This window comes from Podarcis gaigeae (genome assembly GCF_964106915.1).
Source record: "Podarcis gaigeae genome assembly, chromosome: 7".
NCBI lineage: Eukaryota > Metazoa > Chordata > Lepidosauria > Squamata > Lacertidae > Podarcis > Podarcis gaigeae.
In genome coordinates, this window is record NC_139683.1 from 38,582,127 (window position 1) to 38,599,615 (window position 17,489).

The 17,489-nt window shown below is 40.7% G+C and overlaps 1 protein-coding gene and 1 long non-coding RNA gene across 2 annotated transcripts; one reads left to right on the plus strand and one right to left on the minus strand.

The window, feature by feature from the left end:
* Nucleotides 1-272: 272 nt before the first annotated feature.
* On the minus strand, nt 273-1,849 carry LOC310848733. The gene is made up of 2 exons (XR_014566562.1): nt 1,724-1,849; nt 273-433 (listed from the first exon to the last, which is right to left on the minus strand). It is a non-coding gene; the product is annotated as an uncharacterized lncRNA (long non-coding RNA).
* On the plus strand, nt 1,751-15,782 carry LOC310848627 (DGAT1/2-independent enzyme synthesizing storage lipids-like; the record flags this gene model as incomplete). Its single annotated transcript, XM_083747996.1, has 6 exons — nt 1,751-2,078; nt 9,166-9,330; nt 10,709-10,902; nt 12,400-12,460; nt 14,523-14,662; nt 15,563-15,782. The coding sequence occupies 6 exons, from the start codon at nt 1,751-1,753 to the stop codon at nt 15,665-15,667; spliced, it is 993 nt and encodes a 330-aa protein (XP_083604122.1). The 3' UTR covers nt 15,668-15,782.
* Between the last annotated feature and the right edge of the window lie 1,707 nt (nt 15,783-17,489).

The window sequence follows — 17,489 nt, forward strand, 5'->3', positions numbered from 1 at the left end:
CTGCAGCTGTCTTTCTTGTTTGGAAGCGACCATACACGTCCTCCCTTCCCTCTGGGCGAGACGGGAGATTGGCGTTTGTTTTTTTAAAGGCTTCCGACGCGCAGCCGCAAACCCTCTATCCAGTCGCTGCTACGCGTCCCTCTGCCCTTTCTTTTCTCTATGGCGCATTTCCCGGAAGCCGCCTTCTCTGACTTGTTCAGGCACCTGTCCTCCTACTCAATGGGTCCGGGTGGAGCAGCGGCCCTAAGCTGAGCGAAGAGCACGCTGTCCTCTTTTGGTGCGTCCTCTCTCGGGACCATGGGATAGCGGTGAAGTTCTATCTGCCAGGAGTGGCCGCTTGCCATACCGCCCCTTTGGGGGCGGCAGGAGAGGAAGAAAAGGCCGAGCTCTGTCGCCGAGTGAAGCGTCTCTGCAGCTGCCGCCGCGCCGCCACCTCATCCTCCCTCTCCGAGACAGGTGAGGCCCGTCTTCCCTTCCTCCTCGTTAGGATGCAACAAGTTGTCTCTTCGGGCGGGGAAGAGAGTTGACAGAGGGAGGGCAGCCATTCCTGGCTCCTTTCTCGCCTTCCCCTCCTCCCCCTTTACATGGGCAGCCTTTTCTGTTGCTTTTCTCCCCAACTTCTCGCAGGACTTCCCATCTCCGTACCGGTTTTGGCGCTCTCTCACTGATTCTGACTTGAGTCCTTGCTTTACGAATGTTGTAGGGGCTGCTTCACGCGGCAATTCTTACAACACCATGTCAGGTAGATATTGCAGGTGTGCAGCTGGGAAAGCGCGGCTCCCATTTGGTGGAAGCCACCCAGGAGAGAAAAGATTGGAGCTGGTCTTTCCTGATTTGTAACTGTTTATCAATTCAGCTATCGGTCATCAATTTGCAGAAGTGTCTCCCTGTGCACTGAGTTGCTGTTGTGTGTGCACTTGAGCATTTGGAGTGCCTTTTTGTGGGATATTCACTTGTCTGCTTGCTCTTTATTGCTCTTTCAGCTCTTTATTGCTGAAAGAAAGACTTTGAAACATGATGAGTGCCCCCCCAAAGGACCAATAGCTCTTTTTGAAAAACAGGTGGTTATTTCATCAAAAAGACATTTGTGGCCCCATCTCTGTCAGGTACACAGATCTAGTCAATGTATCCTAGTAAACCCATGTGAATTAAACAAACAAAGATGATCACTGAAGCCTTTTTAAAACGGAGCAGGTTTCCATCATAGAACTCAGTTTGCTGCTCTTGTCTTTGTCACTGCATTACACAAAGAGGATGATGCTGGGACACAGCAAGAGAACCGAAGAAAGCCATACATAAATTGTTGTTGTTGTTTATTAGATATATATACTTCCCTTCATCAAAAGATCTCAGGGAGGTTCACAAGATAAAGTCTGGAACAAAGTCCGTCCTGTACAAAGAAAGCTATCTTAGATGGGCTTTGGATTTTACAACATTGAAAGCCTGTTTTCTACTATTGTAAAAGTGCTACATGGGAGATAAGAATCTGTTGCCATACATTGCACTTCATAGACTTTAAGAAGCAGAGGGTAGACAAGTATTACAGGTTCCCTAGTTGTTTCACTCCCAAACTTGATTGTTGTGTTTACTTGGCAATGACAGCAGTCTGTATTCCATTTAAGAGTATTCTGGTCTTTAGTGAAAATTGTCTAGAAATTCAAACTGTCAGTTCCAAACACTTCTTTATAATATACTATGCAGATCTTTATATACTTTAAAAAACTTGTTTTGTTTTCTTTTTAAACAGAATATGATAGGCCGAAATGAATCCTGTGGTGCAGAGCAGATGCCCATGTCTTACTTGACTTGCCTGCTTTACATACTGGAAGGATGGACTGGAGTCGAACACTTGGACGAATATCTGAGTTACCTGGTCTACCTCACATGGCTCTTTGCACCATTGCTTGTAGCATTTTTACTTCCTGCACTCATCCTCATTCTTGTATATGTCAGCATTTTTATTCTTCATATTTACAAGTTACGGACACACCTAAAAGAGGTTTATTCAAATGATTTTTGGGATGGTGCAAGACTAGCAGTGTTAACTTTGTGGTATGTTCATGGAAGAATATGGAATGGTAAGTACAATTTTCTTATGTAGATGATATAAGCTAAATAGTCTTCAAGTATAAGGATACAAAATCCTATACTTGTTTTCAGAAGAACTTTCCCAAGCATTTTTTTCAGTATCACTGCATAAACTACTTTGTTATTACAGTTTCAGAGGTTCAGTATTTTTTTATTCCACTTCCTAATCAATCACATTCCTATATTCAGAATGTGTATGCGTTGTAAAAAAAATTGTTTGATTAAAGAGGAATTATTCCACTGTAGAAAGTAGCTTTATATTTTACATTCACGTATGTTTGAGGGAGGCAAATGATAACAAGGTTTATGTTAAAGGAGCTCTTTCTGAGTTGTTCGTTGCTAACTAGTTGCACCATATATTTCCCAACCTCACTGGAGTGCAAGGTGGACTTTCTGGAGTTCGTAAAAAGAAGCTAAAAACAAAATCATTTTGATTTTGCACCATCTATTACCCAGATGTGTGTTTGTGCACACACCTCTTTGATGAGGAATGCATGGTGTGTGCATAGGAATGCATAGGCCTTTTCCTACAGGAAAGTGGAATTCTGTTGTGATTCATTCCTTTTAAGCAAGAATTGCACCAGTCTAAGAGGGTAGATGAGATTCTCAAGACAATATAACAATAAACTCTTTAGCTTGTTCACTATAAATCTTGGACTACAAGGCTTTTTAGACAAGCTTCTTGTTAGGGAGAAGTCTTGTAGAATAGACAATAATGGGGATGCATCAGTGGTTTCCTTCCTTCTTCCCAGCTGCCAGAAATCAAGGTGTTCCTGTGAACTTTCAAAGAAAACAGGAACTTCACGTAATGAACTCTGTCTACTTTTCTTCTGCTTCAGACTACCTTAACTATCTGGTATGTCATACTTATTGTCTGTTACTTTCCTGTGCTGTACAGGCACTAATATTTAGCAACTGTATTCAGGTGACGTAGTTTGTCCTTGAAAGACAGATTTAGTCTGAGTGAATATTTATGCCCAATGATGTGAGGTTAATTTTTTTTAATAAGTAAATCGGATTTTTTACAAAAGGTTCTAAAAGATACCGTGAAAGTCAATAATGAAACAATTAAAGGCTTTCTAGGCATGGTTGCTAGACTTCTTCCCTTCTTTTTGCTTGAATAATGTATGCTAATTGTAGCAAGTATATTTTAGAAGAAAATGAATAGCATGAGATTGCCTCTGAGTCTGACTAATGGAATTGGTGGCAAAGTATAGTCAGAAGTCTCTTTGCTTGAAAAACTATATGATGACCAGGAAAACCAGTTACGTTGTTTCAAGCCTGCAATACTATGTCTACTCATTCCCATTCAAGTCCCATTCAATTCAGTGGGGCTTTACTCCTAGACAAATGGGGTTCCAACCTCAGTCAGTATTTCTGCTCCTTCCCTTGCAAATGATAATGAATAGCTTCACACTTATTTCTGTTCAAAACCTAAGCAGCCTAATTAATCCTTCAAATATCCCATAGCTCAGGAGAGGACAGACTTCAGGCTTGTGGGATTTACATTTTTTTCTATTAAAACCTGAAGACCTATTAACCAGAGCCAGGTGCAAACAGACACAAGTACTTAGAATTAATAAATTCTGAACCCAGTGGCTTTGAGCATCAGAACAAAACTGAACTCTTCAGTCCCTCCACACATTGATGCATCACTTTCTGCTTCATTTCAGCACTATACAGTAATGTGGGTGTGGGAGTCATTGCTAAACAATTGGGGATTTGGGAATCCTTGCCAATCTACTTAAATTCCCCAGAAATCTGCTGGTAGATTTTACTCCACAGTGTCCATCAGTGCCGTAGCCTAGCCTAACCTGTCATATGGAGGGAAATAGTTAAATAAAGAAAAGTATGCAATTAGAGCAGGAAAGAGGAACCTGTGGCCCTCCAGCTGTGGTTGTACTTGCAACTTCTCTAAGCCCCAGCCAGCATGGGCTGTGGGTGTGGATCATGGGGGTTGTGGTTAACATTTGAAGAGTCTGAACTTTTCTGTCCATGACATAGGCCATGATATAGAAATCTTCTGTATTTCTGTTCAAGCCAGCAAAACCTCTTAGCCACAAATGCTGTGACCCAAATTCTTAAAAGTTGGTTATTCAGGATTAGAGTGGCAAACTGCAAGAACCACCCACATGTGTTGCCTCTTGATTCACTGGAATCTTTGATTGTCCTTGAATCTTCCTGCCACAATTGACATCCTCTCCTGCCACACCAGTGTGGCAAGCCACACACTGACTTAAACCATCGGTCTAATAAGACACATATATATGCTTTTGCCAATATACTGGTCTAGCATTTTATGTCATTCTCTTCCCCCATCCCAAGCTTCACAATTATGTGGACCTCCAGAGGAAAGAGTACAGAAAAACTAGTGGGGAAGATGGAAGAATGACTGTGGAAAGTCCAACAAGTTCAGCAAGTGTGTAATTATAGCAATTATCCACATTCATTTAGGGAAGTGGGGAGAAGCCCTCTTTATGGAAAAAGGCATTTTACAACTTTTAAGAATTAGAATAAAAATAATTAATGGACTGAGTAAAGGTAAAGGGACCCCTTACCATTAGGTCCAGTTGTGACTGACTCTGGGGTTGCGACGCTCATCTCACTTTATTGGCTGAGGGAGCCCGCGTACAGCTTCCGGATCATGTGGCCAGCATGTCTAAGCCGCTTCTGGCAAATCAGAGCAGCGCACGGAAACGCTGTTTACCTTCCCACTGGAGCGGTACCTATTTATCTACTTGCACTTTGATGTGCTTTCGAACTGCTAGGTGGGCAGGAACAGGGACCGAGCAACAGGAGCTCATCCTGTCATGGGGATTTGAACCACCGACCTGATCGGCAAGTCCTAGGCTCTGTGGTTTAACCCACAGCGCCACCCGCGTCCCTGTAATGGACTGATATATACAAATATTAAGTTGTGTATTATCAGGCAAATGCTGTAACAAATTCAGTCTGCTTCTGTTCTTAACCTGATAGTCCCCAGTAAATGGCTGGCATAGGACAAAGGTAGCTAATCACTTTAAACCCAAGGACTGCATTCAGTTTTGACCAACCTGCTTGAGGCTTTGATGCCAGAGGAGAGAAAAAGAAATTCATGTTCACCTGCATGCACTGTACTGCACTGCACTTGTTCACCAATGAATCTCTGTCTCTGGCACACACCACAATCATGCACATACAGGGATCCTTTCTTTTTCTTCCCCAGTGCAACTCTTCATTAATTCTACAGGTGACAACACCCTTTGTCTTTGTCCTCAGTGCAACTTAATGGCAACAGCAATCTCTCCATTAACTTGACTGGAGAAGGGAAAAGGTCCTTGGTGGGCCATGTGAGGCTGTCTTGTGGGTCTGATCTGGTCCATAGTTCATAGATTCGTCACCACTGCCACAGGATACAATAGTATACCTTAAGGCAGCTTACTGTCAGTGTACCATAAGAGCAGTGCTAGGAAATATTTGTTGTACCAGATGCTTACATGTTTTATGCTGGTGCTTAGCAATGTGAAATATTATTTTGCCGAATATGACCACCTCTTTTATTTATGTATCTCTATGGTCTCCCTTATTCCTGAGTTCAGATCTTTGTAGTTGTATACAACCTAGATAGCATCAGTTTTATAGACCGTTATTCATCTCCCTTTTCACCTGACCACTGATACTGTGTTAGTGGCACAGGTTGATGAACCTGAAAGTCAATAGGAACAACAATTAGGACATGCAACAAAAAGTTGCCGTGTATCCTTGCCCCCCCCCCCCCAAATAACAGGGTTGTTCTGTACTCTCTGGGCGCTATAAGCTGTAAGGGCTTAAGCAAGCCAGTTCAAGCGCTTAAGCAAGCCTGTCATTTCATATGAAGCTAACTTTGGTAACAGGTTGTGCTTCTCTGGTAATTCATTATCCAAATTTAAAAAGCATACTTAGTTTTTAATACAGCACAGGACCAACTGTTGTAAAGTAGTTGTACAATACCCACAGTGGATGAAGCAGAGCCTTTAGCAAAGTGTAATGGAAGAGTGGTTTGGCCAGGATTCTTCAGGAAAACTTGGAAAGGAATGGGGTTGAGACAGCTACCCAAGGCAGATCCCAGAATAAAATGACATTGCCAACCCAAAAGTGAAAAACTAGGTTTAGAAAACCCCAATTTACAGTGGGTGGGCATGATGTAACCACAAGTTTTTGATGTTGAAAATTATCGCAAAGACATGTTCTTTCTTGACAAAGAATGCAATTTATGATATTTTATTGCTTGTAATGGAAATTTTATGTATTTTGGACATCATGGGGGAAAATGGCTACTGGGTAGCCATTTCGTACAACTTTCCTACAATCCATAGCTGTAATAGAAAAAAATTAATGAAACAAAGTTGTATATCTTAAAAATTAAAATAATATTGGTTTTAATTTTGTTTAATTAAAATTAAACTTGTTTTAATTTTGGGAAATTTTGGGAAATTTGAAGTTATTACAGCTGTGGATTTTCTAAACCTAGTTTTTCCACCCAAAAAACTAGGCTACAAGTACATATATTTTTTTAAAAATAGGCATTTATAAAATCTTTTGAGTGCTGGTGTATTTTTTTCTTAAATCGTCATCATTTTATTGAGCTCTGTGTAAAATTTCAATCTGATACTTGTTTATGGAGAAGAAGAAGAAATGTACACAAGGGTATCTTATGCCCAGGGTCTCAATAGAGACAGACAATGCAGATTTAACAAAACTTCGAAGTACTATAAAATTAAAACGGTTTGAGATGGAGGGAAAAATTTAAGTGGGTTTCAAATTTCATCAACATCCGAGACGGAGGGTGACATGACCTCATTGAAATGACATGGAACGACCCTTTCCTTAAACTCAGGTTGATGATGGTTCTTGGATATTCTTAAGCATTTCTATTTGGCTAAATAGTCAGGTGTTCACATGAATTTATCTTTACCTGTCTTGCAGCCCAGGGCTGGTCCAGCCATTAAGCAGAGTGAGACTGCTGCCTCAGGCAGCAGAAGCCCCCAAGGCTGTGTCCTTATGGGACCCCTTCTGCCCCACTGCCTCCACCGCTGCCATTTACACTGATTTCCAGTGAGATTTTTCTTCAAATTGGCACCATTGCTGGAGGCACCAGGATGGCACTTCCTGTTTCTCCTTAAGCGAGTAAAATGGGACACTCCACCCCTGTTGCAACCTACCTATTTGAAGAAACATAATTATAATTAGATTATGCAACAATGAACTGAAGGTTGGGAAGTTCCCCTATTCAGATCTTGCCTCAGGTGACCTGGTAAACAATTTTGAGTATAGCACAATAAACATAGAAAAATTTCTAAATATTTTACCCTACCTTGCCTTAACCTGAAACGATTTTTTTTCATTCTTTCTAAAAAAAAAAAAAGCCCAGACCAGTACACTACATTTAAAAACTTATAAATGATCAACATGGAAAGGCAGTGAAATAGCAGAACGACTAAATTCCATAGCCCGTTTATGGCCCAAATCCCCAGGTGAACATTTTAAAAATTGGTATCTGAATAGTGACAGTGTGGGGGACAACCACATTTCCTTTGGGAGGGAGTTCCATGTTCAGGGTGCTGCCACTGAGAAGGCCACTGCCTTATTCCACCACCAATAAGCCAGGCCACTGGTTGGATCTTGGAACACAGGCCTGTAGGTATTGGGAGAGCACTCCCATTGGGAGAGTAGGTATTGGGAGGAGTACTTTGCTCCTAAGTCATCTGGGGCTTTGTACACCAGTACCAACACATTAAAATAGGCCCAGTAGCATGCAGTCAGCCAGTTCTGAGGATTGGAATTACTTGAATCCCATCTGGCTGCCCCTTTTAGCAGCCTGGCAACCACATTTTGCACTAACTGCATCTTCCAGACTAAAGTTAAGGGTAGCCCCACGTAGAGTGCATTGCAGTAACAAGTCATGAGGTTATCAGAGCATGGATTACTGAGACCTGCTGTCCAAGTCCATGAATTGCTATAGCTGGTGAGGAGTAACTATTCCCACTGAGGCTACTTGTACTTCCAGTGACAGCTTTGAAATCTTGGAGAGCTCCCAAACCATGTACCTTTTTTCAGGTACAGTGCAACCCCATTCAGAACAGTCTCTCCAATTCCTGGACTTGGAAACTCTAAATGTGAGCAGGTGGTTCTTAAAGATTAGCGTCTACAGCTCCAGGTCCTCTGTGCAACAGCAACAACAAAGGTGGTTATTCCCCCACTTTGCAGGTGTTTTCAAGAAGAGGGTGTGCCCATGAAGTAGTCAGTGAAATCTTTTGAGTCAGATGGGACAGATTCCTTATCAACAGAAGAATTCCTTTTGAAGGTAGTGTAATGTTGTAAGCGGATTTTCTCTACAGATTTTCATATATGTGCTTTCATGGGGTGGAGCCAATTGTATTGGAATGATCAGATATCTTTTCAATTGCCCACTCTACTTGCAGAAAATGTTTCTCAGGAGCAAGGCAGAGATGGAATGAGATTCTTAATATTTGATAATGGAACAGCAGCAAAGATCTGAAAAGGACAAAAGCCATTGCAATTTTGGCAGGACACTATAATTCCTTTACAGAACAGGAATGTTTTCTTTGGAGATGGACTTTATTGATACTGACTGCATTTATCAAAGAGTGCACAAGTATGTTGAAGAGTAACTAAACAAGATTATGAGATTTAGCATATGCTGGTGGAGAAACTGAGATGAACCCCCGATGGTTACCTTTGTGTCCCAAGGTAACCATATAACCCAGATTAGAAGCTCTTACTATTTTTCATTGACAGAAGCTAGTCCAATACAAGATATCATTTTTAAGAGCAATGCAACTTCTGTCTAAAGTAACAAAAGAGAAGTCAGCAGTTACCTAACTGGCAGACAAGTCAGTCATTTATGAGGGCATTAAAAAGTAGTTCAAAAGAGGCTTTCTTTCCAGGAAAGTACTCAATCCTTCATATTGAATGTCCAGTTGTGATGTGGCCTTTGCTTGCCTGTCATTTGCAACTGTAGTTCTGGTGCTTCTTTGAGTAAGCTTTTGCAATGCAAAGTTGATATCAAATATTAACCTTCCCTTCTCTTCTTAACAGGTTATGAGGTGCATGGCCTAGAAAAAATACCTGATGGACCAGTCCTATTTATTTTTTATCACGGAGCAACACCTATAGACTTTTTCTACTTCGTGTCTGTTCTTCTTGCTAAGAAGAAAAAATACATCCATGTAGTTGCTGATCACTTCGTCTTTTCATTACCAGGTAAAAACTGTGAAATGTGATTATGATGCTTGTAGATCAGTTAAGAGTACTAACTGGACATCTGAAGACACGTGTTATGGACAGGGTTTATTTGTTTGTGTACACAGGTGCATTCATACATAAATTCAGTGAGCAAATATGCAGTTTGTAGAGTTTTAGAACAACTTAAAATGCAGAAATGAACACTGGCTGTGTTTGTATGTCGTTTCGTTTCTCCCCCCCCCCCCTTACATTTATATCCTACCTTTCTTCCACCATGGAGCCCAAGATGGTATACATATGATTCCCAGGCAGTTCTGCATTGAGATTCTGACCAGGCCTTGGCCCTGCTTACCTGTAGCAATGTGGTAGCTCCATGTGACTTCAGATCACAGACCTGGGATCCATAGCTTACCATGACACATGAACACACTCACTGAGAATGTTCTTAAATTGTGGCTTCTGCATTGCAGATTTGAAATTTAACTTACTTTATTATGATTTGCTTACTGGACTGAGTTCTGTCTTCAGTGGTGAAAATCGGTAACAATGATCTGAAAAGGGATTGACTGTACCTTTTCTAGTTGTAGCCCTTTGAAGATGGAAACAGTATCTTTCATGACTTTTAAAAATATATCCTATGTTAAAAACTAAATAACCATTCCTGGGGAATGGTTAGAAAATAATGTGTTTCTTATTCACAGTTGCAGCCCCATACAGATGTAATACTTAACAGTGGTTAGCATTTGCCATAGTTGTTTCTTTTACCCTTTGCTAAAATTTCCAAATGTGCCATGAAATATATCTTGTTGTGCTAAGCCATTACCCTTCGGTGAGAGTGGTGTAGAAAGACACTGTTAAACTAAATAAAATTTAATGTGACCAAATGGAACGGTCACTTGCCAAATTATTAATTGTACCGAGAATTCTGTCTGATTACACCAAACTCTATGAAGCTTTTAAATTTATAGTCTATAAAACAATTCACAAATTTTATAAAATATAATGCGTCTTCAAAACACTAACTTTTCTAGAGTGATAATAGTAATGGTTTGTTGTTTCTGTATTAGTACCATGTAAGCCCTGCAGCACTAAGCTTGAATTGGCCCAAATGCACCTGATATGTGGAAATTAGGTAACAAACTTTGTCCTAGAGGAAAATGATGAGTCAATAGTTGCTTAAAATCATCACTATTTTGTTTTGAAAGTACTGGTAAATGTTTTGATTAAGCCCAATATTGATGCAGGAGGATGTGAACAAGAGGTGGGTGCTGGACTGCATTTAGGTGTATAAAATCCAATTCTTTCATGGTTTTGTTCAATATTTCCATTTTTCTTTTTTGCCTACTGTTTATTCCAGATTTCTCTCATGAGCTATTTGTTTCTTAACTCTTTGCAGGTTTCAAAATCGTAGTTGATGTGTTTCGTACTTTGCCTGGATCACAGGAGGAATGTATAAAAGCATTAAAGAGCGGGCGCTCATTGGCCATTTCACCAGGAGGAGTTCGGGAAGCCCTGTTTGCTAATGAATACTACCCCATACTATGGGGAAATCGTAAAGGATTTGCTCAAGTGGCTATTGATGCAAAAGTGGTGAGTGTTTTCTGAGCATAAATGCAATATAACTTCAGGCATCTTAACCAAACCAGCACCATCAGTGTTGGAATCTTTCTATATGTAAAATCAAGTAAAGACAGATGATTTGCTTGTTCATGTTCTTCATCCAGAGAGAACTACAAGAAGCAGAGACAAGCAAGCAGAAATTGAAACAAAATGGATGCACTTAATGGCTCTTCAAAAAATGTTTGTATGGAAGCCCACCACATACATTGAGAATCTATATAAATAATGTTTCCATTTATCCAAGTTGATCAGATCTTACATATTCCAAAGTAGTTGTATAAATGGTAAAGTATTGTGTTAGTGCTCTGGTTCTTCTGTGTAACACCGTAGTGTATGCCAACAAAACCATCAATTTCCTGGAAATTACAGAACATCAAATAAAATCCTGAATTGTTCCTCCTGTCTTATCTTTTGAATGGTCATCTAGACTAATGTGAATAAATGAATGCGTTATATGCAAGGCTATTACTGAAGATTTCTTAATAGGTTATGTTGCTTTCAGATGTTTCGGCTGATTGACTATCATACAGTCTGATGGCTTGATCCATCTTTTTTTTTTTGGAGGGGGGCTGTCCTGGTACAAAAAAAGGCTTTAATTGTATCAGTCTTTTCATTCTGAGAATTAATTTCATTTGCCCTTAATTGTTTTAAATAAATAGAAGGCAAAGTCTGCTTTTTCAAATTGCATTGAGGATGAAATTAATGATCTTATGGACAAAATAATGTTTTTTAACAGGAACAGCTCACATAGAATGCTGAGAAGTACGTATTTTTCGCTCTATAAGAGACACTTTTCCCCCTCCAAAAATTAAGGGGAAATGCAGGCTCCATGGCTTCAGCGAAAGCAACGTAAAGCCAGGAGAGCAAGAGGGATCGGTGCGCACCGATTCCTCTTGCTCTCCTGGCTTCGCTTTGCTGGAGAGGCGCTGTGCAGCTTTCCCTCTCTGCGCAGCGCTTCTTCAGCGAAGTGGGAGGAGAAATGGAAGGGGCTCCATTTCTCCTGCTGCTTCGCTGGAGGGGCGCTGCACAGAGAGGGAGATATTTTTTTTCTTGTTCTCCCCCTCTAAAACTAGGTACGTCTTATGGTCTGGTGCGTCCTATAGAGCGAAAAATACGGTATCAGAAGTGATAAGATATTGATTGTGATCCTATATACCTTAATTTTTAGCATTCCAGTTGTTTCTGTTAGAATATGCGGCTATGAAACACAAGCATTTGGGTGAAATAGATTCTTGTTCTAGTTGTGAGTAGAGTGGTTTGGTTTTCCTTTGAAAATACAGATTTACCTTGATGTAATTAATGAATGGTTTAGCATGGTTCTCTCGGCTTTCTACTCATTTAATTAATCCTATAATGATACAAAGTAATCGTTAGTGAGTAATCACTGAGGAATGCACTCTGTTATTTAGGATGCAACGCCTTGAGTGTGAGACAAAAACTGCTAACGCATGTCCTTCATCTTTACAGCCCATCATTCCCCTTTTCACACAAAATGTTCGGGAAAGCGTTCGAACATTAGGTGGAATAAGTAAGCAACTTCAGTTTTTTGGGTTTTTATATTATGCTTTCAGTTGTTACATTTATTGCTTTCCTGGTTGAACCTTTGGCTTGCTATCTTTGGTGCATATAGGGGTAAGATTTTCTTTCTTGAACAATGTGGTTGACATTTTAATCATTAAGTGCTGTGAAGTGAATATGTATTTGTAATCCAAAACATCTGGAGGGATGAGGTTGCTTTATGCTAACTCAAGCTCTACAAATCCACAAGTGTTAGTTGTCCTTTTGGAATTATTAGCAAAGCCTTAATACCTAGATATATACTGTTCTGTGTAGCAAGGTGTTCCAGACTGGTTCCATTTTTTCTTAAATCTCCTATTACATTCCCCCCACCCATGCCTTTGACATTCAATTTTGTAAAAAAGAGAGACAGAGAAAAAGTGTAATTCACAACCATTACAAAATATAACAAAAAATAAAATAAAAATTCCTTCCAGTAGCACCTTAAAGACCAACTAAGTTAGTTCTTGGTATGAGCTTTCGTGTGCATGTACACTTCTTCAGATACACTGAAACAGAAGTCACCAGACCCTTCTATATAGTGAGAAGGTGGGGAGGGGTATTACTCAGAAGGGTGGTGGGAATGGGTGATTGGCAGATAGCTGTGATGAGCCTGTTGACGACTCTTAACAGAAGATATCAGTCTGTACCTGTGCAAGTTTCTTGGTGAGGTTGATGGACTTCCATTTCATGCGGCTCAATGTGGTGCCTTCCATAGTTCCAGTTACAGATAGGTAGCCGTGTTGGTCTGCCATATGGCAGACCAACACGGCTACTTATCTGTAACTGAAAATATAACAGAAGGCTTTGTTGCCTTTCTATCCCCTGATCCTTTTTGTTGCTTTCCTTTCTATTGTTCTTCCTCCACCCTATTCATGCTCAGTCCTCTCATATTTCTGCTTCTCAGCCTAGCCTTCAACCATCCTTTAGTTTCCATACTTCATAAGTCATCTTTCTGCTCTGCTTTCCCTGTGCCTGCTTCCTGCCTTCTCTTTTTCCTAGGCACTATACAAGAGGTTTTCCCCACCCCCCAAACCAGGCTCTTTAAAAAAATAAATGGAGGGTCACTATTGTAGTTGTTAAGTAAATCTTAAAATATTAGCTAATTGCATGTATAATCAAAGATAAAGAAGGCAGACTAAATTTCATTTAAGGGTCTTCCTAAAAGGGGTGGGGAATTTGCTGCAGTTCTCACACTTGTTTAGATATAAGTTCTATCCCTCTTATGACAATAGCACATTGATTGACTATGGTCCTATGAAGACCTAAAGAAAGGCTAAGCAGAGAATCTGGTATTTATCACAGGACATGCTCCCTGTCTTATAACACAGGTATTTAAGAAAGCAGCAATATGTTTCTATTGCTCTTTCCTCCAAAGCAACTTTTGGAATCTCTTTCTTTTACTATTCTACACTAGGGAAGAGAGGTTATGTAGGACCTAAGGCTTCATTCATACTTTATACTAAGCTATAGTCTTGGATTCCTGCACTTCTCTTTTTCTTCTCACAGTCATGCAGAAGAGGAGATCATAAGTTTTTGCTTCTGTTTTCAAGTAACTGTAGTTATTCAGTATGTTGAACCAAGAACTGTGGTTAGTGTTAATTATAGTTAAGGAAATGCAGTAGGATTCCCTAAACCAGAATTAATATCAACAGTTTGTCCAGATTCAGATATTACTGGTTGGTGGGAAATGGAAGCAAAAGCTTGTGATTGGTGGTGGGGGTAACATTACATGCAAACACAACCTACATCTTGGAGATATTTCAGCAATTACTTCTTCTCTCTCATGACTTCTGGCTTAGAATGCATAATCTGTGCAACTAGCTCAGGATTGGATATACCTGTACATATTCCAGAATTGTGTAGCTTTTAGCTTGCATCAGTAATTTATGAGGCATTACTGTATAAACATGACTTGAAAGCCATTGCCTCCAAGATACCTTTAAAGAGTTGCATGATTTGGGCAACAAAACCTTATTTTACCTTCTATTCTCTTAAATATGTCTCCCCCCGCCTTCTTTTTAATGAACCAGAATTTCTTAGATGGGTGTATGAGAAGACTCGTTGGCCACTAGTCCCATTGTATGGAAACTTCCCTGTCAAACTACGCACATATATTGGAGATCCTATTCCATATGACCCAAATGTCACTGCTGCAGAACTGGCAGAAAAAGTAAGTTTTTGTTTTCATAATGCTGAAGTAGCAAAGTTACTATCCTAATCCTAAATAACTGTAGTGAAATATTCCTATGTTCTGAATACAGTTATGGAAACATCCCAAAGAGCCATGGGATGAAGCTGATTAATTTCATTGATTTTGGGGTGAACTGCCAAGATTGCCCAGCGGTATGCTAAATCAGTGGAGAACATTTTGGGAGGTTGTGATTTGAGAATGGGAATGGGAAAAGGTGAATTTGACCTGGCTGAGATAAAGATGCAAAGAACTAAAGAAACAAGAGAGTGCAAGGACAGTAGAATAAGGAATAATGAGAGATGGGAGAAGAGTGGCACATATCTCCTTTTGAAGATAGACCTTACAAGCTTTAAAATACATTTGTTGAAACATATCCAACTTGAATCTTGCTATTCTGGACTCACAGCCAGAAATTTCTCTTATTCCATTCCTGGTCATGATGCTAGAGTGTATTGTGACTTCTCAGCTTCAGGTTTTTCTGGATAATTCAGCCTGTCATTAGGCTGGGTTAAGGAAGAGGACCAAGTTTACCTTGCTACACATATGGGATATTATTAGAGAACAAACATTAGACTTCTTGTGGGTTTCGTTGCATATTTTGGGTCTGGACCCCATGTTAACTATTTAGCTTTGCTAACTATATGCTATAAATCATTGGATAGAAAGCATCAGAATTCTAACTTCAACCCTGACAGTTGCTAATACTTCATACTCCATTTTGTGCATTTGCATCTCACAGTTGTTTGTAATTTTGAAATTAAACTGCTGGTATGTTGGGTTTTTATTGCTAATAAAAGGGCTAAATGCTGGTTTTAATTTTAATCTGTGACTGACTGAAAGCTGTTACAATAATGAGCTATTTTCTTTTTGACCTTATAGGCAAAAAATGCAATACAATGTTTAATAGACAAACATCAGAAAATACCAGGAAATGTATTTAGAGCATTGATGGAACGATTTGAAACACAGAAAAAAGAAGACTAGTGTCTTTTTGGGTTCACAAATAGTTGTAAAATATTTTTAAATTATGTTTATGATGTGATGTAATATTTGAGAAAAATGCTATTGTATTTTACTTTCTTTACAATTGTACAGTTTTGCAGAAAAACAAGTTACCGTATTTTTCCCTCTATAACACGCAGATTTTTTCTCCTAAAAAGGAAGGGGAAATGTCTGTGCGTGTTATACAGCGAATGTGTGGTCCCTGGAGCCGAAAAATCAAGCAAAAATCAAATCGCGGTGCTTCACGGAGAAGGGAAAGCTGAAAAGAGGAAGCGGCTGCTTTCCTGCATTCTGCCTCAGGGTCTTACTGCCCACCCTCCTCTGTTTCGTTGCTGTGTTTGCTGAAACGGAACAAAGAGCAGGGAAAGCCCCTCCCCTCCAGGCAAGCAGAGGGGAGAGAGAGGGAGGGGAGAGAGAGGGGGGAGGGAGGGAGGGAGAGAGGGGGAGGGAGGGAGGGAGCGAGAGAGAGCGCGCGAGCGAGCGAGCTGGCTTGGGTGGGGGGAAACTTTTGCCTTTCTTTCCTCCCTCCCATTAAATCCCTCTCCTGCATTCTTAGCCAGCTGCTTCTCTGCACACCCCTCTCATGTCCCTTATTTGTTTTTCCTTCGCTCCCCACTTAAAATGTGGTTACAAAGCATAGATCCACATGGATCCTCAGGATCTTTGCATTGGGTCACCCCAAATTCACCATCAGATCACATAGCATGTCCATGGCTACAGCCTGCCCCCCCAAAATCACGCACCCACTGTTGCCTGGGGCTGCAATGGTGCAAAAACATGGTTAAAAAGCATGGATCCACATGGATCCTCAGGATCTTTGCATTGGGTCACCCCAAATTCACCATCAGATCACATAGCATGTCCATGGCTACAGCCTGCACCCAAAAAAATCACGCACCCACTGTTGCCTGGGGCTGCAATGGTGCAAAAATGTGGTTACAAAGCATGGATCCCCAGGGATTCTCAGGATCTTTGCATTGGGTCACCCCAAATTCAACATCAGATCACATAGCATGTCCATGGCTACAGCCTGCACCAAAAAAATCACGCACCCACTGTTGCCTGGGGCTGCAATGGTGCAAAAATGTGGTTACAAAGCATGGATCCACAGGGATTCTCAGGATCTTTGCATTGGGTCACCCCAAATTCACCATCAGATCACATAGCATGTCCATGGCTACAGCCTGCACCAAAAAAATCACGCACCCACTGTTGCCTGGGGCTGCAATGGTGCAAAAACGTGGTTACAAAGCATGGATCCACAGGAATTCTCAGGATTTTTGCATTGGGTCACCCCAAATTCACCATCAGATCACATGTCTGTGGCCACAGCATGAAGCCCAAAAATGATACATCTACTGTTTCATTCAGAATGTTTTTTCCCTTGTTTTCCTCCTCTAAAAACAATGTGCGTGTTATGGTCAGGTGCGTGTTATAGAGCGAAAAATACGGTATTTCCCCAAAATAACCTTGTTAAATCTGGAACTTGGGAATCTTACTCTTTAGGTACCAACACAAAAATTTGATATGTTTTTAAAAGCACAGTTGTACCTTAAAAAGGTAAAGGTAAAGGTACCCCTGCCCGTACGGGCCAGTCTTGACAGACTCTGGGGTTGTGCGCCCATCTCACTCAAGAGGCCAGGGGCCAGCGCTGTCCGAAGACACTTCCGGGTCACATGGCCAGTGTGACATCGCTGCTCTGGTGAGCCAGAGCCGCACACGGAAACGCTGTTTACCTTCCCGCTAGTAAGCGGTCCCTATTTATCTACTTGCACCCGGAGGTGCTTTCGAACTGCTAGGTTGG